Source organism: Perca flavescens, chromosome 18 (genome assembly GCF_004354835.1).
Source record: "Perca flavescens isolate YP-PL-M2 chromosome 18, PFLA_1.0, whole genome shotgun sequence".
NCBI lineage: Eukaryota > Metazoa > Chordata > Actinopteri > Perciformes > Percidae > Perca > Perca flavescens.
Window position 1 is genome coordinate 5,939,980 of NC_041348.1, and position 27,858 is coordinate 5,967,837.

General features: G+C 40.3%; 1 protein-coding gene and 2 long non-coding RNA genes across 4 annotated transcripts; 1 reads left to right on the forward strand and 2 right to left on the reverse strand.

Annotated features, from left to right (window-relative positions):
• Window positions 1–6,018: 6,018 nt before the first annotated feature.
• cgrrf1 (cell growth regulator with ring finger domain 1) lies at window positions 6,019–27,854 on the reverse strand. Of its 2 annotated transcripts, XM_028604887.1 has the most exons (7): window positions 27,677–27,748; window positions 26,196–26,420; window positions 15,716–15,852; window positions 12,281–12,458; window positions 10,294–10,441; window positions 9,859–9,966; window positions 6,019–6,421 (listed from the first exon to the last, which is right to left on the reverse strand). In XM_028604887.1, the coding sequence occupies exons 2-7, from the start codon at window positions 26,264–26,266 to the stop codon at window positions 6,101–6,103; spliced, it is 963 nt and encodes a 320-aa protein (XP_028460688.1). In that variant the 5' UTR covers window positions 26,267–26,420; window positions 27,677–27,748; the 3' UTR covers window positions 6,019–6,100. The 2 variants fall into 2 exon arrangements, with proteins under 2 accessions (XP_028460688.1, XP_028460687.1); XM_028604886.1 differs by lacking the exon at window positions 26,196–26,420 and having other exon boundaries at window positions 27,677–27,854.
• On the forward strand, window positions 13,954–14,690 carry LOC114573016 (uncharacterized). Its single transcript, XR_003694853.1, has 3 exons — window positions 13,954–14,034; window positions 14,492–14,559; window positions 14,651–14,690. It is a non-coding gene; the product is annotated as an uncharacterized LOC114573016 (long non-coding RNA).
• Window positions 19,951–25,482, reverse strand: LOC114573017 (uncharacterized). The gene is made up of 2 exons (XR_003694854.1): window positions 25,281–25,482; window positions 19,951–20,214 (listed from the first exon to the last, which is right to left on the reverse strand). It is a non-coding gene; the product is annotated as an uncharacterized LOC114573017 (long non-coding RNA).
• Window positions 27,855–27,858: the final 4 nt, after the last annotated feature.

The following is a 27,858-nucleotide window of genomic DNA, read 5'->3' on the forward strand; positions in this document are numbered from 1 at the left end:
AACTAACTTAAAGCCAGTGCACAACTATTTTATATTAAAGCTATAGCGTTGTAGTTTCTGTAACCCTCATGAGGAATTCTAAGTAATGACGACAAAACTATAGCAACTTATTTGGCAATGGCTTAAATGTAACGGACGTTTATTAATATCATAAAGTTACGCACTAAAGCTTTAATGAACGTCCATTACATTTAAGCCATTGCCAAATGAGTTGCAGAGATGGGAAGTACTCAAGTAGATTTTTTTGATATTTTTACTTTACTATTTATTTTTGTGGCGACTTTTTACCTTACTGCTTAAATTACATTTTAGAAAGTTGTCTCGTTACTTTAGTTTTGTACAAAATGTCGTCTATCAAGAGTGATTGTGAGTGCAGCTCAGAGATGTTCTAGAATGCCTATTTTACGATGCTAAAATTACCGACTATTTACATGGAGTCTGGTGGGTTTAGCGCAATTTCGCGGACTTTTTATGTTTTAAAAAAGGATCTTACTCTTTAACAGAAATATCGACCTCCTTAGAAATCCTTTCCATAATGTTGTCAGAATATTAATCTGAGTCTGTCAGTGGCAAAACGAGCACTTTTATGAACGTATACAACCTGGACAATTGACGTCCTAAACAGCTAGCTTATTTCACCGTTGCCGACTGCAGCGATCTCGTTTAATATTTCCTCAATAGTTTTAATTGTATCCGATACTCAATGAGCTGTTGCACAAACAAGCCCAGCGTGAAGAAATAAAGCAGAAGCTTTCAGATAAATGTAGTGTAGTAGCCTAAACATTACAATATTTCCCTCTGAGGTGTAGTGGAGTAGGCTACTTATGAAGTAGCAGCAGGGGCGATTCTAGGATGAGACCTTTAGGGGGGATCAGCCCCTAATGAGAATGTGACACGGATACAGTGCATGCAAAAGTGTTAATCTGCACCATGAAATTACCAACTTCTTCACAACCGCACTCCTGCTCTTCCTCTGACAGATATAGACTCAGCCAAAGGGCCACAATTATAATGTATTCTCATGTGAACTATTTATGTCAGCATAGCTTAGCCAGAGTATCCCACCATAATGGTACAGATTCCAGACAATCCCGCTTTTATATATATATATATATCCCACTTACAAATATGAATATATATTTCTAATGGTAGGCCTATGCTTCCTAGTGACATGAATGCAAAAATATGAAGAAAACACTATTCCACCTGTGTGTGCATGGTTATAATACTGAAGTGCAAAATAGTTCAGTTCAGGCTACAGCACAAATATTTCCATAAGAATAATCAAGTCTAACCTCTGAATTTCTTTTCAAAGTGCAACAGATTGATGCATTTAATGTTAAAATAGACAACATTTTCTAGGGGGGCTTGTGCCCCAGTGCAGCTCTAGGTCTAGGGATCCCCCCGGGGCAGTGTCCCCGTTTTAAGTTTTACAAAGATAAAAACATTATCTTTTTTGGAGGTATTTACGCTTCTGAGCTGAAAATGTTCCCGGATTTTGTCTTAGAAATCTGGTCAGCTTAATCTAATTGGATGTGAATATACTGTATGTTGCACTTAATGCACCGACTCGACAGATTTGGCGGCATTCATTTGTGGCAAATCATTGTGGCTTGATGGTGGCACTAGTAGTATGGATGTTTGTTTGTTGTCTGTTTAGGAATTCATATTGAATCCTTTATTTTCATTCCAGAAGCCATATCATACACACACACACACACACACACACACACACACACACACACACACACACACACACACACGTAGATTCCTTCAAATATTAAGGGGAAGAGAAACTGGATCTGTGAATTCTATCTTACTACTCAGTCAGAATCTTATTAACCTGGAGTCCCAGTCTCTGTCACAATAATCATATATGTCATGTTTTAGGCCTATTGGCAGACATCCATTTAAAATGTAGGCAATGGCATAAAAAGAGTCCACTGAAGTTTCTCAGCTACCACTCTAGTTAGACTTGTGTGGTCCAGGCAGCTTTTCATAAAAAATGGTTGTCATTCGCAAGGCTACTTTTTCTTTTATACTTTAAGTACATTTCTAAGCCTATACTTTGTTACTTTTACTTGAGTAAAGAAGTTAAATCAGTACTTCTACTTTTACCAGAGTATTTTTTAACACAAATATCTGTACTTCTACTTGAATACGGGAATACTTTTGCGTAGTGTGTAGTATATATATATATATATATATATATATATATATATATATAATATTGTGTAGTGTATTGGTATGTTACATTTTAAGTCAACAAAACAACTGTCCTAGAGAGTTCAGTCAATCTCTTTTCACCTGCTCCTGTCGCTCTCCCATCCCATCAAGTGTTGCTGTCTCTTTCTCTCTCCTTCCACCAGAAAGCTACCAGAGAGACAAAAGGTGTTTAATGTTAACATTAGTTTAAAATTATGCACACACACATTTTCACTTTTAACTTTCTCTAAAGTAAAGTGACTGATTAATTGGTACCAGTTTCCATGCCTGATTCTGGCACAGCTGCTGCTGCTGGCTCCTCAGTCTGTAGCTCATCTTTGCTACCCTCTACAAAACCATTTAATCAAATCAAAGTGTATATTTACTACAAACTAATATCACAAAACAAGTCACACATACATTTAATGTTTGTTGAAGCCATTTCTATGGAAGTAATAATATTTTGAGTTTATTTTGTAAGACCTCAGAAAACCTGTTGCAAATGGAACGTAGAAATTGGAATGTAAACAGTTGACCAGTGATCTAGAATAATGTAATTTGATTGGCTGTTAGATTTAGTATAAAAGAAATAGAACCCTGCTAAACAGCCAGAAGCCACTGGACTTTGGAGCAACACAGTCTTTTGACCTACATGGAACTGAATAGTTAATCTGTAAGAAAAGTAAAAATCCTAAGTTTTTATACTTTATGTTTTTAAATTCATAAATAAACGAAGAACTTTGGATTCAAGACTTATTTACTGACGTTTTGTGTTGAGTACAAAAGAACTTTGAGGTCCTAAGCTAGTGAGTCAGCTTGCTGCACTCACAATGTTAATGCTTATTGGTTATCCTTAGAGAAAACAACACCTGATAAACAAGGAAAGTATTCAGTGCAGTGGGATAAAACTAGTGTTCCTGGCTACCTACAGCATGAACATTTTCTAGAAATGGGCACACGTATCTCAAAATGTATAGCCGCTGTTTATCTTCAAATGCGATGATAAGCATGCTGGTACAAGTGCTAACGTTGCCTAATAATTTTTTATTATTATAATTTGCTTCATTTTTGCAGTCTTTCCTGCTAACTTGCCACTAAGTAACGTTAGTTGATGTCAACGACTGTGCTAGCTCATCCCCTACCTGCTGCATATTCAACAGAGAGGAAGAAACGGAGTAGCCCATAGGCTACCGACAGCAAAGAAACTCATTCTATAGGCTAGATTATTTTAAGACCGATGTCTATTTTTACAGGTTGTATGCAAATGTGCAAAGCCAAAGCACAATGAACTAAGGCAACTTATGATTTCGGTGGTTTACATAGGCTGTTGTCTCGTTTCATATTTGTCAGTCAACTTTTCAAAATACATTCAGGGCTACACTCAAAACATTCAGGGCTGAAGCCCCGGCAAAATCGGCTGACGCAGCGTCTTGTCTCAACGCCCACACCAACGCACAGGTATAAACATCAGGCCACTTACGTAGGCTACGGCGAAAGCTCTGTATGGATCCTTTGCAAATCATGCTTTATACAGCTTGTTATATAAAGTTGAACAGATTAGATTGCAAAACCACACAGTTTATATTATGATATAGTACCATGTTTTTTTTTTTTTACCAGATTCACAACATCTTCCAGACTGTTGGTAGTCCTTTTTTTTTTTTTTTTTTAAACCTTTATTTAACCATGTAGGCCATTGAGAACGGGTTCTCATTTGCAATGGCGACCTGGCCAAGAAAAGCATAAGCGTGCAGGACAACATACAGTTTCACATTCAATACAATACAGGAATACTGTACAGTTAAAACATGCCTGAAGATTTGCCACAGCTTCACTGGTCCATTTTCCCTCACAACAGATTAAAAAAGTTTTAATGTTTGCCTGTAAGAGGAAATCAGGTGGCCCATGGCATGGTCAGAGTGTCTCAGTGCAGCGCGTGGGACAGCATGTTATGCATTGCAACAGTTATCCAAAATATTCTCCTCTCTGATTGGACATTTAATAAACTGTCTGTATTTGGGGAGTTAATGCCTTAGATTAACGTCCTGCACGTTGGCCTGCGGTTGGATATAAACACCAGCCAGAATAAATAAAGCAAACTCACCGGGGCAATAGAAGGGTTAATGACGGAAGTTACCAGATCAGGAGAACAGTGTTGTCCAATCACTGTTATAACATTACACCAGCCACTGTTACTGTAAAAGCAGATTCCTCCACCTTTCGATTTTCCGGAGAGATCTGTGTTGCAGTCGTGCTCTGAACTGCTGGAAACTAGCCACCTCTAGCCCCAAGTTCGTTATCAGAACACAGAGCCACGTCTCTGTGAAGCACAAAATGGCAGATCTAGAAAAGTCTGTTTTTCTTCAACAGTAGCTGAGGTTAGTCCAGTTTGTTGCACAATGAATTTGGGTCATTTTGTTGGAAAGGAATATCCCAGATAGCGGAGTGCAAAGTTCCCGCCTTCCGAGACAAACAAGCGCTCCGGCCCGTCTTCCTCTCCTCCTTCGGCCCTTCACTGCATGGGCCAAGGTGAACACACCTTTGACTAAAATGTTCAATAAATAAATATGAAATAATGAGTTAATGTTTTTTGTATGAGAGTGAAATATTATTTTTGAGATACTGTTATTATAATTTTGTATTGTGTTCAAAGGGATCTGGCCAATTGGTCTGCGCTGCCAGCATCACTACGGTCCAGGATTGCTGTTGTTAAAGGATTAACAAAGCCAAGTCATCGACCTATGGAAAAACGCAGCAGCACACTAATGACCTCAGCATCAGCATCAGCATTGTGTGATTTTTTTTTCTTGTATTATGGTTTGTTTTGTTTTCCTCGAGAACGCAGAGGGTGGGTGAGGATTTTGGTTCCTGTTTGATTGTATTTGTTTGTTCTGTATGTTAAAAAAAAAAAAAATAATAATAATAATAATACAAAACTTATAAAAAATAAATAAAAAATGGCAACATTAAGTCTCTCATCTTCAGAGGTTGGTCTCGACCTGTCTGACATTCTAAAGTATCAGCTTGCTGCTTATCTGTGCCATATATCTGACTGGAAACATAAAGATCCTGCATCTTTATGGTTGGATATTGAATGCTCGATGTCCGAACTGCCATTTTAGGATATGGGCAACTAAAGGAATTTCTAATTTTTGTGATCTTGTTGACGGGCCCACTTTAATGTCCTTTAGTTGTTATATGAATAAGTTATGAATGTGTAGAGAGATACCTTTTCTTATTACAGGTTGGCAATTCTATAAAGTCTTTCCATAATGTACTTAAGGAGTATGGTACTGGGGCCCGTTTCAGGAAGGGGTTGATTTACCCTGACATGGGAAACTCTGAGTTTCCGTTCCAGAACAGCTGATTTGAGTTGGTTCAATCAACTCAGAGTAGGTTCACTCAGACTTAAGCGGGCAGCATGAATGGAGCCATCATACTACGATTCATGGTAACAACCACAAACAAACTGGTTGGCGGAAATACTCATGCGCACATACAGCGAGTTTGAGTTTGTATTTTGTTAAAAAAGCAACACAGCGGCTGCTGCAAAAAAGAGAATTTGCGTGGGACATTTGCGAGCAGCAAATTCTCTCTTTTTCACATTTACTCTAGAGTAAATGTGATGTGACTCTGGTTTGATTAACCTCCCTCTCTGAAACAGAAAAACCCAGAGTTTCCCTCATCTCAGGGTTAACAAACTGTTTTTGCTGCAGTGTTACCCACTGATGTTCAAGATACTATTACTTTCTACAGTGCTGCCAGACTTTTTTATCCATTATAGTTTGATGTAAAATAATTGCAAGATCAAGATTTGGCGTCAGGGTTTATTTGCAATGCTGCCTGTCTTGCTGCAAATTATTTCTTAAATAACATTCACTGGTTCGGTATGGAGTCATTGTTCTGCAGCTGGTCCCTGTGTCAGGGTGAAGGACTCCTGGACGAAGGCCCTGCAGATGGGGCAGTGCTGGAAGTGTGACACACAGCTGTCACACACACAGGCGTGTCTGCAGGGCAGCAACACCTTGTTCACCGCTGCATTCTGACAGACCACACAGTCTCTGCCCTTTCCATCTGACCAGTCGTTCTCCTCCTCCTCCACCACTGGACTCTGCTCGACTCTGCTGGCCTCGTCATTGGGTTCACTGGGTTGGGTATTCTGCTCTGAGTCGAAGGGCTCAGATGCCCCCCTACTGGCAGCTGACATGAAGAGAGGCTGCGGGAGACAGGAGGCATAGTTTTCTCACAGTACATCAACATCATTTTCACAGCTGTTCACAGTGACCACTACTCAAACAAAATCACGGTAATGTCATAGTGACGTCTTCTAGGTTATCTCAGGTCAGGCTTGGAGACAACAAATCTATACCAAAAAGCCCTGCATTACAAATTGGAGGTGTGGAGCATGAAATATGTCAGAATCAGAAAGTGATTTATTGCCGAGTAAGTAACACTTACAAGGAATTTGCCTTGGTTGTTGGTGTATACATAAGCATATTAAACATTAATATGAAATAAACATAAATACAGAAACAAATATGTACATATAACTGTTTAACATTAAGAAAGAAAAAAGAGGCTGCATTTGCATATCTATATTTCTATTGTATATATGTGGCTGCTTATCAGACAGATAGAGTCTGATGAAAATATTTTGTCCAGTTGCATAAAGACATCTGTCAGGCTGCTGCTGCAAACATTGTCCGCCCCCACTTCAGCTCCTAGCACTGACACTGCACCGTGATTGTTTTTATTAGCCCCAACCACTTGTGTATGTATACACAGAAATCTTGTGATATCGCAACTTAGGCCAAACCTAGTGTGTTCATGTAGGGGCCCAACTATGTAGTGAGTAGCTTACAGAGCAAATACGTTTTCAGGGTCTTTAAAGATGCTGACACACCAAGCAGATGGCAAAGAACTAATGGCAACAAAGCCCAACTCTGAAGTTGCATCATGGCCAAAAAGTTGCACTTGAACACACTGCAAAGACTACAACTGACGTCCCTCTGCTTCACTCCACGCCGGGACCACAGCAAACACCGGGGATGACTAACAAGATTGTCCATCTCAGACCAAAAAAAGCAATCCAGAGATTTGTCGCAGGGTTGTGCAGCGGTGTGGGAGTGTCACTAAACAGCCCATTTTTGTGACGTCTTGTGTGATCTTTAAACCCCTAATGTAGCCCAAGTAGACTTTATATTTTAGAGTTACTGTCACTTTAAAAGTTAGTTAAAGTGCTCATTATGATCATTTTCAGTTTCATTATTGTATGTAGAGGTTGTACCAGAATAGGTTTATGTGGTTTATTTTTCAAAAAACATATTTTGTTGTACTGCACATTGCTGCAGCTACTCTTTTCACCCTGTGTGTTGAGCTCTCTGTTTTAGCTACAGAGTGAGACATCTCACTTCTGTTCCATCTTTGTTGGGAATCACACATGCGCAGCTAGGCGAGCATTATAACGTGTTGTTACAAGTGAGGCATGTTTGTCACAGAAGTGAAGGCTGGACTACAATAGTGCTTGTTTTGAACAGTTTGTGGACAGTGTTTTCTCTGGAAGATGGTAAGTCCCTTTAGGGTGGACTTTGGGCTTTTTCACTTTGTAAACCTATAACGTGAACAAAAAGATATATAACACAATAAAGGAAAGAGAAAGAGCCAAAAAGCATAATATGAGCACTTTAAGTCACATGAAGGCAGCTTCATTTCACAGAGATACAAAACAGACGAGTGAGACTGATCGACTGTGCTTTGTTGTTTGGCAAACATTCAGCTGCTTCGTTCACTGTGAAGCATGCAAGAAAGACAAAAATTCATCAGGAATTCAAGGTAACATGGGGTGTGTAATACAAATTATTATTTTGATGGTGAAGTATTCCTTTAATGCTAATTTGTATATTTATCATCTCTGGTTTCAAAGAGAGCTCACAAAGAAATTAATCATAAGCAATGTTAGTATTATTGAGCCCATTTCAAGCATTTTTAGTTAAAAATGTCTTTTTTCTGTTCTATGTCAGGCTGCATTAATGATGGATTTTAAAGGAGACATATCATGAAAAACTTTTTTAGTGCTTGTGTATGAATGTTTGGGTCTGGAATGACTACCAACCCACAAACTGTGAAATAAAACAACCCAAATTGATTTGACTTTGGCTGAATCTCACTTCCCTTACTTGATAGCTCCTGAGCATTGAGGAGGGATCTCCGAGGATCTATAAGTGAGGATACACGAGAGCAGCTAGGGCTACACAATTAATCGAATTTTAATTACGATCACGATTTTGCCTTCCCACAATCAAATTTGCATGATCGAGCGATATTTAAAATGCGTCATTCCGTTCATAGAACGCTCCTTATCAAAGTTTTTGCAAAGCCAATGTAGCACTCCATAAACCACTGTCTAATCACGTGCCTCCATGAGCCAATCAGAGTTGTTCCCTGCACCGCGCAGCTTAGTTTTTAGATGTAGACAGTCACAGAGGACAGAGTAACGTGAGGAAAATTCCACAACAGGTAGCAGTCGGTCATCATAAGCCGGTCACAATGTTTACCAGTAAACGCAACATTTTGTCCTAGTTTGTGTCTTTTAGCTGTAGCTAACGGTAGGCTAACGTTGCATGCTGTGTAACGTGTTATTAGTGTTTACTAGCGTGACATGCAGCAATGTTTACGTTGCCTCTTACGTGGGTTTCGGAGCATCAGAGCGCAACGCCGACATGTAAGTAGCAGTGTAATGAGCCACCGAAATTTGCGTTGCTATTTTGTCAGGTAGATAACTTACGGCAAATGTGCATGTATGGAAAGCGGTCGCACAACAGCTGAAATGGCATACTCCTTCACAGTATCCTTCAATAAAGGAGGAATGTAGCACAATATGGATGTATTAGCAGGAATGTAACACAATATGGATGTAAAAGCAGTTATAATTAGCCTATGTGATAATAAAATTTGTTTTGGTTAAAATCAACAAATAATCGTGATTAATCGTGATCTCAATATTGATCAAAATAATCGTGATTATCATTTTGGCCATTATCGTGCAGCCCTAAGAGCATCCTTCCCGGAAGCTGTGCAGTTGAATGTTGCTAACTCCCTCTATACAGCTGACAATTAATGTGATGTGAGGAAAGGACGTGTAATCCCTCTTAAAACACATTTCCTTGTTTCCTATCTCCTGGCATGATTTCCTCCAGTCTCTCCCATGCTACCTCGGTGGGAACGACTAAGACGTGAGGAAGGGAAGCAAGTGGAGGAACTGGGGAGGCAATTTAAGAATCTGGGATGCACCCACAGTTATAAAAAATATGAAGGATGTAATAAATGTGACAAAAAGTACACCCTGGTACCCCAATACCCCAATAAGGGTTAATGATGTACTAACATTTAGAAAGTTTACCATAAGATTGCTTCCTGAACAGCGGAATTTAATTAAATATATATAATAAAATATATATAAATATATATTTGAATGAATGCTGGAATCACATATCTACTATCATAAAATCTGGTCTAAAAATAGTCTCCGTCTGGTTGTTTGGTCAGTGTTTACTCTGTTAAATACTTACTGATTTTAGTCAAAATATGGAGAGCCTGACTGTGTGAGTTTGTGAGATAAGCAGGAAAACCTGCCTGAAACAAAATGTGACATACCTTTAACTCGTACATGTTCCCTTGTGAGGTGAGAAGGTACTGAAAGAGAACCCGTGCAGAAAGGCTGTATTTGTCATCAGGAACATGAATAACTGTCACACTAGCCACCTAAAAAAAGAAAGACAGTATAATGAGTTTCTTTAAATTTGTATTATCAAATCGCTTGTCAAATAGTCTCTCCTTTCTATGCTAAGGGTTTTTTAGGGAAATTTTCTTTCCTTTCTAGAGAGCTTGGTTTGTTCAGTGTAGTTGATGTCATGGACCTGTAAAAGCCCACTCACTCACAGTGTACATGGGACTACACAAAAACTCTTGACTTGCTTTGGCCTGCAGTTTCCCTTTACTTTCATACGTTGTGATAAGCCTGGTCATCTCACTCAAAAACAACAAAGTAAACAATCATAGCTAAAATGTTTTTATGTGAGATGGACTCACAATGTTGTATGCATCTCTGGCTTCTGGCTCTGCCAGCGTCAACACAGCCACAAGAGGGTAGTGTTTCCTTGGCAACAGCCCAAAATCTTTGATCTCATGGTCAGCAGGAATCTGTGTGTGGCGTTCCACTCTATCTTCATTGCCGATACTGGAAGGGTGGGGTCAAAGAGGCTAACATCAGGAGCTACAGTAGGAAATGTATATCAGGCAAACACGCAGGGTAAAGCCAAATAAATATCTTAGATATGAGTATTATCACCATGATAAGAAATGATGGCATTGACTGCTTTGATTGATTGCTGTTAAAATTATAAAATAAACATTCACCTCAAAACAATTCCAACATACATTCCAACTAACAGAAATGTAACTTTGATGTTCTTTTACTGTTTGGTGTAATAAACACACTATGTAAAATAAACATCATATCACCTCAGAATATTTCCAGCTACAGTAAAGAAAGAGAGCATAATCAAAATCAGCCATATGGATCATCTGCAAGGTCAGTTACCATGAGGAGTACATGAGAAAATATGAAATTAACTTTTAAGGTATAAGGTTAGAAAAGGTTATGTTTAGATATAGGTTAAATTCAATTTACCGGTATGTTTCTTATGTGCTATAAGCCTATGGTGTAGACACATATAGCCGACGGCCCACCATTGACAGAAAACCCCATCGATATGATTAGTCGCGTCCCCGAGGTCCAAAAAACTGCCTCGGGACACATCAAAAAGACGAGAGGAGACAAGATGTAATACGCCTCCATAACAGCAGGCGGCGCTAATCTGTAATGTTGCCCAAGAAATGAAAACCGGCAGCTGATTGGACGAACAGGTCACATGGGTTCGTTTTCTCCGGATATTTAGACCTGGACTGTCATGGCGGCCGTTCAGAATACGATCTCATATTGTACTAAAATAGTTCACTGAAACATGTTTCTGAAAACATTTTAAGCGAGAAATAGGCCATGAAGTTGCTGAATCTGTCTTCATTTCAGCTCAACAAAGGTCAGTTTAAAAGATTTTCATCAGATTTTGAGAGACTGTAGTCACCTCATTCCGCTCGTCATTTCCGGGTGAGTTCCGACGGCCCTGTCGCCGACCGAACATGTCAGGTCGGCCAAAATGAACGCCGACAGCCCCCCAGACGGACAACGACACGGGACACACCGAACCGATTTGAGTCACTGACCTCGCCAGACTGTCCCACGGCCGATAATCGGCCTGATGTGTCCCGGCCCTAGGCATCAAGCACTCTCCTCGTGCCATGCTTTCATAGGCGTTGATTTTGGTGGGGATGGTGGGTACACGTACCTATCGGATTTCGTCACGAGTCATTTTGTACCCACCACTTTTTTGAAAACCTTGAGCTCAATTTAGTTAAAAAAAATAAAGCCCATGAGAACCGTGGAGAGTCAACACACAGCCGCTCCGCTGCCCTGCTGAAAATGTGAAGCAGAAATGCTTAATGTCAGATAACGTCCATAATAATTGGACTTTTGGTTTGATTTTTCGACAGTTTTCAGTGGTTATGAGGAGCAATATGAGAGAGAAATTTAGTAATCATTGATCATTGTTTAGGTACATTAAACCACATTTTTATTAAATTACTGTCCTGTAGCTTACTAATGTAAGAGTGATGGAGCTGCCCATGGAAAGACGCCCCAAGCGTCTTTCCTTGGGGGTTAGGTGCCTTGCTCAAGAGCACCTTGGCAGTGCCCAGGAGGTGAACTGGCACCTCTCCAGCTACCAGTCCACCACCATACTTTGGTCTGTATGGGGACTTGAACCAGCAACTTTTCATTTCCCAACCCAACTCCCTACTGACGAGCTACTGGCATCACGGTTGTTTGGTCAGTGTTCTATAAACACTGTTTTTGGAAGTCATAGTGTGGTTAGCTTACTAAATACTAATTAGCTTAGCACATTATTACAATCAAATAACCTTGTTACATCTGAGTCTTTGTTAGTACTGTAAAGGATACTGGAAGATCTGGCAGTTGTGATAGTGGAGGTGCAGGGCTTCCAGAAAATGTTGGGGGTTGCTGAGCTTCAGACCATGCTGGTGGGCCTGCAGTGCTCCCTGCAGGGCACTGACCTTACAGCCCCAGAAACAGCTCAGGACACAGGGCTCCAGACAGCAAGGTCTCACTGACACACCATCTGCAAGGGAGTGTTCCAAGAGCACAGTGTTGGCTAATGTTTTGATGGCCTGGGCCACAAAAGATATAATCACATGTATACTTCCGTCTCCACAACATACATGGAACAGGAATGATATTGGGTTTCTGTACCAAGAATCTATTTACTACGCAGTACTTACTGTAGCTTTACATTTACTGATTCAGGTCTGTACTGATGTCTGTACATCCACACATGTGAGCTGTACAGTATAACAACAGGCTTTTACCTGTAGTAAATAATTGTTATTCTCTTGTAAACCTTTTATTGTATTTCTTGGATGGAGGTTGCCTTTGAAATCCCCAGACACTTTCAATCCAACTTAGGCAATCTTCCCCCTTCCCAGTTTGTATGAGCCTAAATGCAGTTAAAGGACAAATCCGGCGCAAAATGAACCTAGGGGTTAATAACACGTGTCCACCGTTCTGTGGGATATTTTTCATGCTAATCGAATGTGACCAGTTTCATTGCAAACCGCTAATTAGCTTACAACGCTAGTCGTTGGGGCAAGGGTAAAGTAAAAAGAAATCGCTATTTAACAAGGCTCAAAATAGCATCACACTTCCACGGTAGCATAATGAGGGTCCCTACATGTAAACCAAAGCATTGAGAACTTTGTAAGTGTACAGACAGTTTATTAAAAAGATTTGTATACAGGTTTGTTCACGTATACAGGCGGGCGCCATCTTGGGTAAACAGTCACGCTGTGCTTGAGCTAAAATATGTTACTGGTTACTGGTTGCACGTTGTTTGTAGTTCGACTGGTCGTGACTGTTTTCCCAAGATGGCTGCAAGGGCGTAAATCCCAGGGGGGTTGGGGGGGTCAGGACCCCCCCCCATCTAAAGGTTGTACCCCCCCTAGAAATATCATTAAAACAATGCTGTGTATTGTAAATAACATAATAATGTAAACTTAAAATATCTGTGTAAGTAGTAAAACAATACAAACCCCAAAAAATGCTTTTTAAGTTTAGAAACATTTGAGTCCCCCCTCCCTTGCCTCACAGTGGTTTGGTCCACTGCCTGCTGTAAGTTAAGGCCGTTTTACAGTTGTGCGGAGGCTCCACGCAGAGCTCTCGGCGTAGCCTATGTAAGTGGCCTGATGTTTATACTTGTGCGCTGGTGTGTGCGTCGAGCATGTGTGTGTGTGTGGGGAGGAGAAGTGAGAGAGTGCCGGCGATCAGAGCAAGTAGCGACTCTAGAGTCATAGTGACAGAAATAAAGTGTCTCCCCTGTGTTTTCTGACCACGGTGGGGAATCTGTAGCAGGAAAAGTTGGCCCTCTCCTTGATTTCATGTTGTTTATGGAGAAGGAGAACCAGAAAATGACTAGGGGGAAATGCAACGCTACCAAGCCACGGATGAGCGACGTGCATCGCTGCGACGTGTAGTTAAATTTTTCGAGAGGTGCACGTCAAGCTACAGCGTAGGGTCCGGCGTAGACGCAGAGGGGTCTGCATCTACGCCGGACCCTGCGCCGTCGATTCAACGCACAACTATAAAAAGGCCTTTAGGCTCTGCACTCGACTCACAGTCAGATCGGTAGTGACAGGAACGTAGTAAGTAGGCAGTTCAAGGCTATTTTATTAACATGAAACATCGGATGAAGTTTTTCTTTTCTCAAATAGAAATGATGCTGAGTAATTAATGAATTAGTTATGACAAAAAGTTCGATATGTTAGTGTAAAATAATGTAACGTTGCCTAGCTTGTTTAATAGCTTGTTGGATAGAAATGCACCCACTACAACTAACGTTACCACGGCTATTAGCCTAACGTTATGTTTGTGAACTGATATTCTGGTTAATATTGAAGATCTACAGTTGTGTTTTGCTCCATATGTAGTTAAGTGGCTGATCAGTTAAGTATATATCCTCTGTCCCAGACGAAACCTAATATTTATGTGGAGGATGCAAGATAATTTTATTATTATAATATGACTGTGTAGTGAATCTATGAACCTAACCCATATTTAGACAACTGACGTTAGCTAAAGATTTGTGTTGTTGTTGTCCAGATAAAATGACAGAGAAAAGAAAAACAGACATAAGATCCTTTTTCAGTAGGACTACACCAAAACGCCAAGTAAGTAAATCCTCATATCAAGACAATTTGGTAACATCTTTATAAGAATGGGTGCTTGGAGTATGGAAATACTAACGTCACTATGTTACAGGCAAAGGAGACAGAAAGAACAGGGACAGAAGGACAGGGAGACCAGGGACAGTCAGATGGAGAGTCTCAGGTAAGTGTGTTGAGCTTAGTTCATATTTTTGGAGGTGTGTGCTGTCAGGGTCAGCAGATGAGCTTTACCAGTGGCTCACTAATTTACATTATGATCAGCTAATTTAACAAGTGTACAAAAGCATTGTATTGCTTTTATATGGGGACACTTTTTCAAAATAAGTCATTATGTTTTAAGGTATTTTTGTGGCTTGATTGTAAACAACTTAAAAATAAATACATGGTTTTAAAGAAGAATATTTTGGTCAATTTAGTCAGCTTTTTCATTGAATCACGAGAAACACTGAAAAGAAGGATAATGGTACAGTCTCCATGCTACACTAATGATAATGTTAATATCTGTGTATACATGTCCTCTACAAGTATAAGGCTGTATTAATTGTGTCCCCTTCAAAATTGCTCTTCAGAAATGTTATATTTATTGTCCCCCCCTACTGTTAGATCAGATTTACGCCCATGGATGGCTGTATACTTGAACAGTACTGTCTTTATAAACTATCCTTTTAATAAACGGTCTGTACACTTGGTTTACATGTAGGGACCCTCATTATGCTACCATGGAAGTGTGGTGCTATTTTGAGCCCTGTTAGGGGTATAGAAATAGCGATTTCTTGTTACTTTACCCTTGCCGCGATGACTAGCGTTATAATCTAATCAGCGGTTTGCGATAAAACTAATTAGACTAATTTAAAAAAAAAAAACGAACTAATTAACTAATTAGCATGCAATAATTTAAGTTCAGACAATTTATATGGTTGATCAATTTAGAGGGATTTAGAAAGAATATTTACAGTATTTACGGTATGTAGGCTAATTACAGCTCATATTTACAGTGATGCAATAAGTTGTTCGATTCTTCGCACTTAATATGTGTGTGCTGATATTTTAAAATACGTATGGTGTGGATTAAGATAAAGGTGAAGCGTCAAGCTATAGCTTTATTCTGTGGAAACCTACACAGTTACTGTGTTATATTACTAATGATGACTGTTCTCACCAGTGACAGATGCTGGCCCAGATCCCAACTCAAGGGTGAAAGGATTGGTCATCTGAACCATTTGCTTCTCAGGGGTTGGTAGACGGGACTCTGTTTCATCAGAGCTGCGAAGGATCACTGGGACATCAAAGCCAAACCTGCAGGAAAGAAGGCAGAGTGAACAAAGTGTAATGTGTGTATGTTTTATAGTATTATCTATAACAAAAAAAATAAAAAGCTGAGAGGTGTACACATGAGAAAAATCTGTTGAAATCTTTTCATTGTGTATATTGGATCAACTGACTTTACTGATCTTTTTTGTTGGCTGATGAGACTCCCTGTCCAATAATTAATTTCAGAGCAAGATATTTCTTCAACTATTGGTTACATTATTGTGGATATTGGTGTGGATATTCAAGGATTCCCAAATTCCTTCATATTTAATATTATGCATATTTTATTTACTTCATATTTAATATTATACGTATTTTATTTTGTTGTACAAACCCCAATTCCAATGAAGTTGGGACGTGTAAAAAATAAATAAAAACAGAATACTATGATTTGCAAATCCTTTTCAACCAATATTTAACTGAATACACTACAAAGACAAGATATTTATGTTCAAACTGATAAACGTTATTGTTTTAAATTGCAAATATTCACTCATTTTGAATTTGATGCCTGCAACACGTTCCAAATAAGATGGACGTCCCTGCTTATTTCAGCAAGACAATGCCAAGCCACATTCTGCATGTGTCACCACAGAGTGGCTTCATAGTGAAAGAGCGCAGGTACTAGACTGGCCTGGCTGCAGTCCAGACCTGTCTCCCATTGAAAATGTGTGGCGCATTATGAAGCGCAAAATTTGACAACGGAGACCCCGGACTGTTGAGCAACTGACGTTGTACATCAAGCAATTTATTTTAAAATAGGCAATAAAGCAGGGGATGCTTTAGGGCATGACTACCTGGCAATCATGATAGAGTCCTAAAATGCGTATTCAGGCACTATAGCTGTGTTTTAATTTAGGGGTTACATCCTTCGAAAGCCACATTTGTAGACCTAATGCATCACAGCAGCAGGTAACCAACGCAGTACTAAGTACTATGTTTGTCAGTAGTATGCAGTAGGCGTTTCAAATCTGTGCCTGCCAGTTTCCATCCTTGTATTAACATAATTTATAAGTGTGTCCCTTTTCTCTTTCTCCCCTTTTCCTGTAGTACAAACTAACTCCTCCTGCGAGCCAAAAAACATATGGGACAATAAAAAAATAAAAAGTAAAGTATGTGTACAAGATCCGCGGTAAAATCACAAGGTAGGGCGCAGAGCAGAGAGGCAAAGCACAGTACAGGTATACGCCATCATTGCTTCTGGAATTGGTTGTGCCTTGAAAGGTCAGCGGTAACAAGGTCAGAGTTGAAACAATTTGAACTAGAAGCACAGCGGTACAGTAGTTACCACTTTCCCCATTGGAAAACAATGGAACGGCCACCGCAGAGCTATTTTACTGTGGATCATGTGTAGGCGGATTTAGAATTGTGTGAGTGTGAGAGGAAACCCAACTGCTACAACTTGGCTGTTGTTTGTTCGCATGGATGAGGTAGGACAGAGGCATTTCACCAGACCCCCCATCCTAATTGCTTTCATCCTTGAGGACTAGGGTTGGGTACCGAAACGACCGGTATCTCAACCGGACCGAATTACAACGCAGATTTTGGTGTCTCATTTTGGTGCCACTTAAATGCCTTCTGCGCTGCTCTCTGATGCTCTGAAACAGACATTAGAGGCAACAGGAGCATTGCTGCACGTGATGCAAGTTAACACTACACTTGACAGCAGGTAATGTTAGCCTACAGTTAGCTAGCAGCTGGATTAAACACGGTTAAAATGCTGACAGCTAAACGGTGTAATGTGTGACTGTATTTCACTGTAGACAACACCGGGACATTCAACGGTTTGCAGTTGCTGTTGTCGGAAAAACAATACAGACACTTGAAACTAGTAAGCCTCGTGGTGCATTCAGTTATTGTAAAATTATTAAGTATCGGTTCAGGAACCGTTTAGGCACTGGCACCGTTTTAAAAGTATTGTTTTAGCACCTGTATCGGAGAAAACCCAAACGATAACCAACCCTACTGAGGACACACCAGGGCCAAGTACAGCAGAGCGTAACCAGGAGGTGGGAAAGGAGGAAAGCCGGTCAAAGCCTCATAAGAGAAAGAAAGACAGGATAAGCTGCTTGAGCTCATCAAGGATGACATGACACTGGGGATGTTAATAATTAACTATTTAACTGCTAGTACTTGTACTAGCAAGTTGCTAGTGCTTGCTAGTGCTAACTTTGCACTAGCAAAGCGTTTGAAGATCTGCTGGACGGTGCTCACAACAAAGAGCTAAATGTCACTATATCAATGAGGAATGGCGTCCTACACACAAAGTATACCAGGCAGACACACAGCTGACAACACTGCAGGTGGATGCGATGTAGACAGGCTCAGACATACACGCCGCCGAACGCTATGGACTTGTGTTGGTTGCGCAAGCTGTTCCAGAAAAGTGGCCACAACAATGGACGTAACATCAGGGCTGCTTGCGACCGGTACAAGTCTGCAGTTGTCCACGGACACGTAGTGCGGAAAGTATGTCAGCCTCCCGGACAAGTGAACTGGGACTTTGTTGCCTGCTTGTCGGTTAGTAGTTAATGAGTGGATGATAACTACAGAGAAAGCAGGCTCAGGGTTTCAGCAGGTTTCAACTAGTCAAATTTAGGACTCTAAGACCATTATGAATGAATTTTAAGACTTATATCCCAACAATTAAAAACAAAACAAAAAATGACAGATATCAGAGTCGGGAAACATCATCTGAAACAATTCTCTGATTTCCTCATTCGCATTATAGGACTGAAGGACCCAGAGTAGGGTTGGGTATCGTTTTTTTTTCTTTTTCTGATAGCATTCCAAAAATAATACTTTTTAAATTGTGTCAGTGCCCAAACAGTGCCTGAATCGCTACTTTAAAATACGCCACTTGACCATAAGGCCATCTGGTCAAATAAAAATTATTTATTTAAAATCTAATAACAATTCCTTATAACAAACCTGTTTTACCAGTCAATTGCAGTTACACGACAAAAACAACAACCACTAGATTTGTCATCTGTGGTTCTAATTGAACATACATTACGTTCTATGTTGTTTCTCCGACAACTCTGAGTCTTTAACTGGAGACTGTTTCTCGGTCTACTCTGTCTTTAACTGCAGACTGTTGGACGTCCCAGTGTTGGAATCGTTTCCAGTAAAATACTGCCACACTTTACACCGTTGAGCTTTTGGCATTTTATCCGTATTTACTGGCTAACATAGGGCAAAGTCTTTTGGTCATTTCCCACCTCTTTCATGTTGTAGTGATCACAATATAATTTACTCTATCGCAGCAGCGAAGTGTAATGTTAACTAGTGTCACATGCAGCAATGCTTCTGTTGCCTCTGATGTCCGTTTCAGAGCACCAGAGAGCAGCACAGGTACTGTATTTCAGTTGGACCAAAATGAGGCACCGAAATCCGCATTGCTATTCGGCACTGGGTTTCGGTACCCAACCAAGAGCACCTCCTCTGATCCAAAAACGACACTGAGGTCGCTTATGGGAGTTGCAGAGCTGTTGCGTGGGTCTGGACTAGGCTGTGTGGAGGTAGTGCTGGGGCTGGAACCGCTGCCAGATACTAGTCAGAACTAACTGCCCACTAGCTGTCCTTTGCTGGAGACGCTTCACAGCAGTTAGAGGTTTCTCACTTTTTGCATGAGACTCCAGCGCAGGTATACTCAACATTCCGAGTTTAATTGATTGCTTGTTCGCATAAGAAGCCGTAGGCTTCAAATACGTTGTTAGGAACTGACTTTTTCCCCTAAATTCAGTTTTTCATGCCAAGTATTGCTAAACTTGCACTTTCAAATACCTAGAATAATAATAAAATCCGTCTGTCTGTGGTACAATCCAAAAAGAGACTTGTTAGCCGTGTTAGTCCCCCCCTTGTTACGCTTACTTACATGATAACTACAGGGTATGCTGACTGTAATCTAAAGCAGTGTTAGTTCCCCCCTTGTTATGATTAATTAGAGAATAACTACAAGATAACTACGGGGTAGGTGGGCTGTTATCAAAAGCAATGTTAGTTTCTCTATTTTTTTCTTCTTCTAATTTTATGATTACATTCCTCATTCACAAAAACAATTGAAAAATGACAAAAACCCTCTTAAAAAATAAATCCCTTTATTTATAGTCAGTGAAATAGAATTTTTTTAAAACTTGTATTAAACTGTCCACATCATGTCCTCCAGAGTAAAGGGTTTCTTGTATACTGTTGTAAGCTCTCAGGTCAATGGTCATCCTGATGCATCTTTCTGAGGATACTGAGTTTCTTGACGCTGTTTCTCCTCTGATGGTTTTTCGTACTGTGAGGAGAGTCTGTTAAGTTCAGGAACAGCTTCAGGACTGAGCATCAGGTCACTCAGACTACCTGTAAAACATTGCAAATTCAGTGTTAGATTAAACTGTCATATAACATCAAGGTGATTACAGATAGACAAAGTTATAATCTAGTTCACTACATCATCTTAAATGTGTAGTTATGGCAACAGCTACAAACAGTGATGTTGCTAGGTAGCCTATATGTCTGACTATCCATGCATCCATTATTTATTATTCCATTAATCAAGGTTGCAGGGAAATATGAATTATTGCTCTCCCCTTGCAGTTCCACCAGCCTCTAGAGGGTGAGGTAGCTTCTTCAACTTATCACTCAGTGGGAAAAATACAACATAAACTGTGTATTATCAAGTTAGCTGAGTGTTAAAGCTACATCATTATAATGTGAAACAGATATTTGGTTGTTTTTTAAATGACGAGGAGAGGGACATTGTACTTTTTAGACAGAGAGGACCATTACATTTTTTTATCAGGTCCTACCACAGTTAAATGTTTTCTGCTCCTTGAAAGCAGTTTTTATTTCATCCATTACCCTTGCTTTGTTTTGTAGTGTTAAAATGACAACCTCTGGGTCCCAGGGACTCACTACATTGAAAACCTATCAACATCACTGAACAAAAATTGTAAAACATAATAACAAATTACTTAGTAAGGAAAAAATGTATAGAAAACTGTTGACTTTGCGTAACTTGTGTTGTGACACAAAAGGTTGTAAGATCACTATAAGCTGCAAATAGCGACCTAATAAGACTCAGTGTTGTTTGCTGCCGATAATATTCCATTGTATTACACTGCAATAGAGCTGGTAATGTTACAGCTTTCAGTCCTGAGCATATTAGAAACTGGGTGCTGACATTAATCAAAGCTATTCAACGTTGCCAAGCTAATTAATGGAGTTTCTAAAATTCCTTACATGGTACTATATGAATTAAATACTTATGTTATTACATAGCATTACACGGCAAAGAGACCGGAGGAGAGCTAAGCAGACTGGGCCTTCATTTGTACAAAGCCAGTTGAGCTAATGTTGCAGTACAGTTTCATGAAGAAAAAAAAAACATGAAAAGAACAGTTATCCAAGTACAACATACTTCAGTCGTTATTTAACTGGGTTTAAATAAAGTTTTTAAAAGTTCACACAGTCTCTCTCAGTATTAACCAGTATCAGAGTGATAGAGAAAGACAGAGTGGCGACACTCCCATTGGACTCTGTTGTACGCTTTTTGCCGCCTACTTCCGGGGTATGCAGCCTCACATAGTTCCAAACAATCCATTCTACGGTGTTGGACATCATTCATTTCCATTGCTGGCCGTCAGGTAACTTCTGAGGTAAGTTACCCCTCTTTGAATTGTCACCTGTCTATATTTTATCAGAGGCCCTTTATGATGCCCTATTATGATCTTTATTTGTATGTGCACAGCGTAATTATATATATTTTTAACATGGTAGAAGACAACCGATTGCCTGCTAGTTTGTTAGCTCGACTTCGTCATCTGTGAAGGTATCGCTACACCAACAATTACGAAGTTCAGTAGTGAATCTCTGACAACTTTTATTTAGTTAATTATTGACATTGAATTACTAGGATGCTGAACCTGACAATGTTAGCTAGTCAGCTGAGTACTGTGTGTATGATGCTAGTAGGGTTAGTTCAGTGCTTAATTTGTAAAGTGGGAGGTCCCGGAGTGCAGGGGGGGGTGGATCCGGTGACTCAAAACGGGGGTTGGAGGTAACGGAACAAAAAAATTAAAATTACACTGCTTAGTAGCTTCTCTGACTAAAAAAACCTAAACAACGATGTGTGTACATCAGGGCAATGTTTATTTTTATTTCAGAACATGCACTGCATCGGTGCAAAATGTAAAAAAGTTTTCACAAAACCCACCGTGGTCTCCACATTCTTGATTGGCAGAAACGTTTTTTGCTTGTTTGGGATCCAACTGGCCAGCGTATTTGAACAAGTTAAGCAAACTTTGTTGTCTTTTTGACATTTTTCCCCTGAGTGAAATGAGGCTATAACAGTAATCTCAACCAGCACAAGTGCAGGGCCGCGCTGTTGAAGTGCCTCCCCTCCCTCCGTCCCTCTCCCCCCTCCGTCTTACCCTGAAAATTCACCTCAAAATGCATCGGAAATGCAAACACAAGATTTTTGTGGAACTTCAATGGGGAATAACGACTAACAAAACAGATAACAACATTGAACACTACACAAACATTAGTTTATTTTTTTCATTTAGGCGGTTAATTTTTCCTGGTGACACAGGAGGTGCCGGATCTAATAACATGTTCCGGCGTGTTCCGGCTCAAATTAAGCCCTAGGTTAGCTAGCTAGTAAAAATAAGGTTGCGTTTGTTTAATTATACCCTGACAGGAAAATGTCTTGGGCTGCGGAAAGACTGATGATCAATCACCTTGATCGATCATCTGCCACGATTGTAACCTTGTGTTCTGCTTGTTTATGTTGGATCAGGGGATACATGGCTGCACAGAGCAGAACAGGCTGTGGGGTGGTTGTGCTAACACGAACGTGAAGTTCCCCTCAAACTTAAAGGTCATATGACATAGTGCTCTTTGGATGCTTTTATTTAGACCTTAGTCGTCCCCTAATAGAGCTCAACAGTCCCGCCCCTCCTCTGAGAGACCTTGGGTTCCGGAAGTAAATTCTCCATTCATTTCTCCCATTGACATCTGGAAAAATCTGTACATAAAGAGTTTTAGACCATGCCTTAGGCTAACCAGATGGTACGTGACTCATATGAATACAACGTACCATTTAGAGTGAAAAAACGAACAGAAAATCCAAAAAAAGTCAAAGGTACAAGACTGTGTACATATCGTCATTTCAGAGCGAAGGAACTACTCATCCCATAAACCACCGCGCACCACTAAATAAAGGAAGCTACGTTAGTTTAGCTAACAGCTAATTCGGCTAACTGCTAGCTGAGACAGCATGTAATAACTTTAAAAGACCCTCAAAATAAAACCTGAAAATAACCGTTAAAATATATAACAGCTGTTACACCAGTTGTAGCCTGCTTTCCCCAGTGTTTAGTTTGAGTTAACGTTATTTTAGACTGAATCAAGCTGTCAGCTAGCGGTTAGCCAAATTAGCTGTTAGCTAATGTTAACTAACGTTAGCTTCCCGGCGGAGGCTAACGGCAGAAGCATGGAACAGATCGGGATTCGTGCAGTGTCGTAAATCCTTGTAACGTATCGTGCAGGCAGCTCCCCCTCCTCACCAGCAGGAGTTCCACCAATCAGAGGCATCACTGTGGGATTGTTCAGGATTGTGGGTAATGAAGTACTTATCCAAGACATCGCGAATAAAAGAAGTTTATCTCAAAACAAGGTTGGTGCCCCATGATCTTTGGCATCTATATGAGCATATACAATCACTTAGTCACGTCGACATGTTGGTTTTAAGTCTACCATCAACGGTTACCATTTTATGGCTTATACTCCAATTTGTCAATGGAGAAATTGCATTGTATTTTTACTTCTGTTGAGCTCTATACTGTATCTGAAGTCTCTTTCCCGAAATTCAGCCTTGGTGCAGAATTACAGCCACTAGAGCCGGTCCCACAATGAGCTTTCCTTAGTATGTGCCATTTCTGTGTCTGTAGCTATTGAGGAGGAGAGAGGGGGGGCAAGGTGGAGGGTGGGGGTGTGGCCTTGACCAACTGCCACTTTGCTTGTTTGAATGCCATAATGTCTCTCTCTCTCATGGGTGGGCCAAATTCTTTGGGCGGGCAAAGCAGAGAAAGGGGAGGTAACCTTCCAGATCGGCCCATCTGAGCTTTCATTAGGCTCGTTTGAGATGAACTGCGCCTCGCCTGTAAAGTAGACGAGAGCAGGCGGCAGCAGCCGGGGGCGGTGACAAAAGTCCGCTCTCAAGTCGGACAGTTTTCCAGCTGATTCCAGCAGCATTCAGGCTGAACAGGAAGTGACACAAACACTGTGGTTCGATTCCGATTTAATAAAATGTTATCAGACCCATATATCAGCTCCTACACAGTCTCCAGTTGATTTTATTATGACAGAGTAGCTGTCAGAATTCTCTACATGTGATCTGTTGCTGTTTTTAATTAACAACAGACTGTAGATGATCTGTAATCTGAACAGATTTAGTCTCTCTGACTTCTAAACATAACTATAAACATCACTACATGTGTTCTGTACAGAATAAGCTTTTAAATCAGACAAATAGCAGTTAAAATCCCTCCGATTCAAAATCAATAAAAAAGTTTATATAAAACGTCATCATGTTAAGTCGATTCTGAACCAATCAGCTGTTCGATCAGATGAGAGGCCGGCGTTTCCCAGCATGCAGTGGGTCCACCTGCGTCCGCCTGGCTCTTGCAGTTGGTGAAAAGCAACTGCGCTACCTGCGTCTCAGAACTGCGGCCGCCTTGGTCTCGTGAGATTATCGTTGCCCACGTGTGCATGACGTCAGAGCAAGTCGGGATCAAGTCGGACACAAATCTAACCGGCATGCATTGGGCGGCGATCGCCGGTGATCGATTCTGCGCAGATCTGGCTCATCTCGAACGAGCCTACTTTCTCAAAGGCAGAGCAGGATACCCAGGGCTCGGTTTACAACTATCGCCATTTCTAGCCACTGGGGGACCATAGGCAGGCTGTGGGAAGGCATATTAATGTTAAAAAACCTCATAAAGTTTAAAAATGTATCTAAGTAATACTGATACATAGCTTTCAGTTGTCACCCTACCATTCCAAATGTAAAACTGTCATTTACAAATATGCAATAATGCAATAACAGTCAAACAAGTACTTGGGTATGTGTTTTCATTTATTTACCATTCAATATCGCAATCGCTGCTGTCAGTCCTGTAGAAGAACATGACAGCGTGGCGTGTGTTTGGAACTATACAGGCTTACATGAACCATGTGACCACCCCGCTAGCGAGATCAAAGAGTGTCTCAATTCTTCTCTCTCTATGGCTCTGACCAGTATTAACCACTCCAGCCTGTGGGTCATGATCGAAGCGAATGTTAGCCACATTAGCTGCCCAACAGCTAACGTGACCTGCAAAATAAACAGTAAAGCAACATAAAAATAGGAAAACTTAACTTACAGGTTCCAAGTTTGAAGTTAAGTCGTACCGATCCATACTGAGCTTCAGTTTTGAAGTGAATCCTGCTGTATAATGACCATAAACTGTAGTAGTAGTAACAACAATAGTCTCACTTTGCCAGACCCTCCTCCAAAAGCGCGCTGAAGGATGGCTACTCCACATTATATTGGGGGATGGGAGGAAAACATGCTCTGGCTTTTTTTTTTAAACTAGGGCTGCAGCTATTGATTATTTTAGTAATCAAGTATTCTACCGATTATCTATTGATTAATCGAGTAATCGGATAAGAAATACTTAGTAAGAAATACTTAGTAAACAGCAATAGTAAATATTTATTATTGCTGTGTACTTGTTGTTTGTTTATATACAAAAGACTGGTTTCCTTTTTTAGAAAAAGCAAAAATTTTTATTGCTGAATTCAAAAGTACATTTTTGGTGGCCCAAAATGCCCAAATGTTAATATTTTTTACCCCTTCCCCTTCTTGCCTCTGGCTCTTTGCACTGGATATGCAAAAGAGCTGTTCACTGACCAGAGGAGAAATGTGACTGTACAAAGCTTACAGCAGGGATATTCAACTACACTGTTTGGGGAACACATTTTCAGAAGCCTAATACATAGTGATGAGAAAGAATAAAGAATGCAGACATCACCGGCATAATGACGTGCATTTTAAGTAGCCATGCTGGGGGGAGGAGCCGTTTTGTCTCCGGCAGCAGCTAAGTTTCCAAAGATTAGTAGCAAACGGTTAGACTACAAACTGACAGCTTTCGCTTTAGCTTGTTGGTAAAACATCGCTATTTGCAGAGTAGCATGCTGTAGGCTAGTTGTGTAAAACATCGCTATTAGCAGAGTAGCATGCTGTAGGCTAGCTGTGTAAAACAGCGCGGTGGACGAGAGCAGCAGACGTTAGCTACCTTGTGTCGGGTTCACTCCGTGGAATGGATGAGTACACTGGATGTTTTCTACAGAGATGATGTAGCAGCATGTTTGCAGCTTAAAATGAGCCCAAACTTTCTGTTGTTTTCTCTCGCCTGTCTCTTCTTAGACCCTCGCTATTTTCGTCTTCCTTCATTTGTTGTAATCTGGGCCGTCAGTCTTGTGTCCATAGAAGCGTCAAACTGTGCGCTAGTAATAATCCTCTGTGCGGAAACACAGTGAGCCGTACAACGTTAATTAAATTGATTTAACGAAGCTTCGAGGCAAAGAATTTTGCTTCGAGGATTTTTTGTAATCGAATTATTTGAGTTATTCGAGGAATCGTGTGAGCCCTACTTTAAACCAATCACAATCGTCATGGGTGGTGCTAAACTCCACACAAAGCTGCTGCAAAATACTCTTGCGAGAAAAAACTCAGATTGGACAGATAGTCAAGCAGTCAACAATAGTCCTCATAAATCCACAAAATTTAAAATTCCAACACAAAGAAAGCGGAAGAAAACAGAAAACACAAGCATCGGGCGGAATCTCCTGCAGCACCGGAGCAATCCCGGAAGTGGAATGTGAAGGATATAGCCTACAACAGTAGTAACCAAGCGTTTAAGTCGACTAGTCTTAGGATTGATTATAAAATAAAACCACGGACTGCCATGTCGGTACTGAGACGTATAATGACTAGTGAGTGTGCTCTTTGTGAGAAGTTACAAAATAAAGTTGTGAGGGGAAAAAAAGACCAGCAGGTCCTCTGTGGGTGGGGATGGTTAACTAACAGTAGAAGGTGGGCCAGGTGTCCAGTAAATGAACTACAGTATAGGTACCCAGTAGGTAAAAAAGAACTATACAGTATAGGTATCCAGAAGGTAAAACATAATATTGGTAAGTAGCAGGTAAAAAATAACTACAGTATAGGCACCCACTAGGTAAAAAATAACTACAGTATTGTTCTTTGTAAGATCCCAAATGTTACCCCCTTATTCCATAACTTCATATCTTGTTCTGCAGTATCTACATATAAGTAACTAGCTTAATGTACTGGTACACCGTAATTCCAGAGTAATTACACAACAGTTTGAAACCGTGTCCGTGTATCTCATACCTTACTTTCATAACGGTGAATAAATTTGGCCAACATATATTTGTGAACATCAGCGATTGGAAGAATCTAACGTTACAGACACTAACATTATAGCCATAGATATAGAACAATATGGTTATCACTGACAACTGTGAGTTAGCTAGGTGATTCAGATGCTATGGTATTGCATTGTGTATGTCAATTATTTTACTTCCGATGTGATAATGTAACTTTAGTCCACGTGCCATGTCGTTGAGATAAACGATAAAGAAAACCGACTGCTATCAATCGACCGAATTCGAGGAATCGTTTGGGGGGTAACGTTAACGTTAATATGTGAAAATATGTGTTGTTGCCAGATCAGTGGCTAAGCTAGTCACTTACCAGCCCATCACCATGGCGGCGGTAACAACGAAACACAAAGAAACCACACTTATGTAAAACAATGGAGAGTACTCATACAAAGTCACAAGGAAAACCGCTGCCATTCTAAGACACGTTATTGAAAAATCCACTGGTAAACACTTTCTATGACAGTCATAACAGGAACTCCTTAGATAGAACTA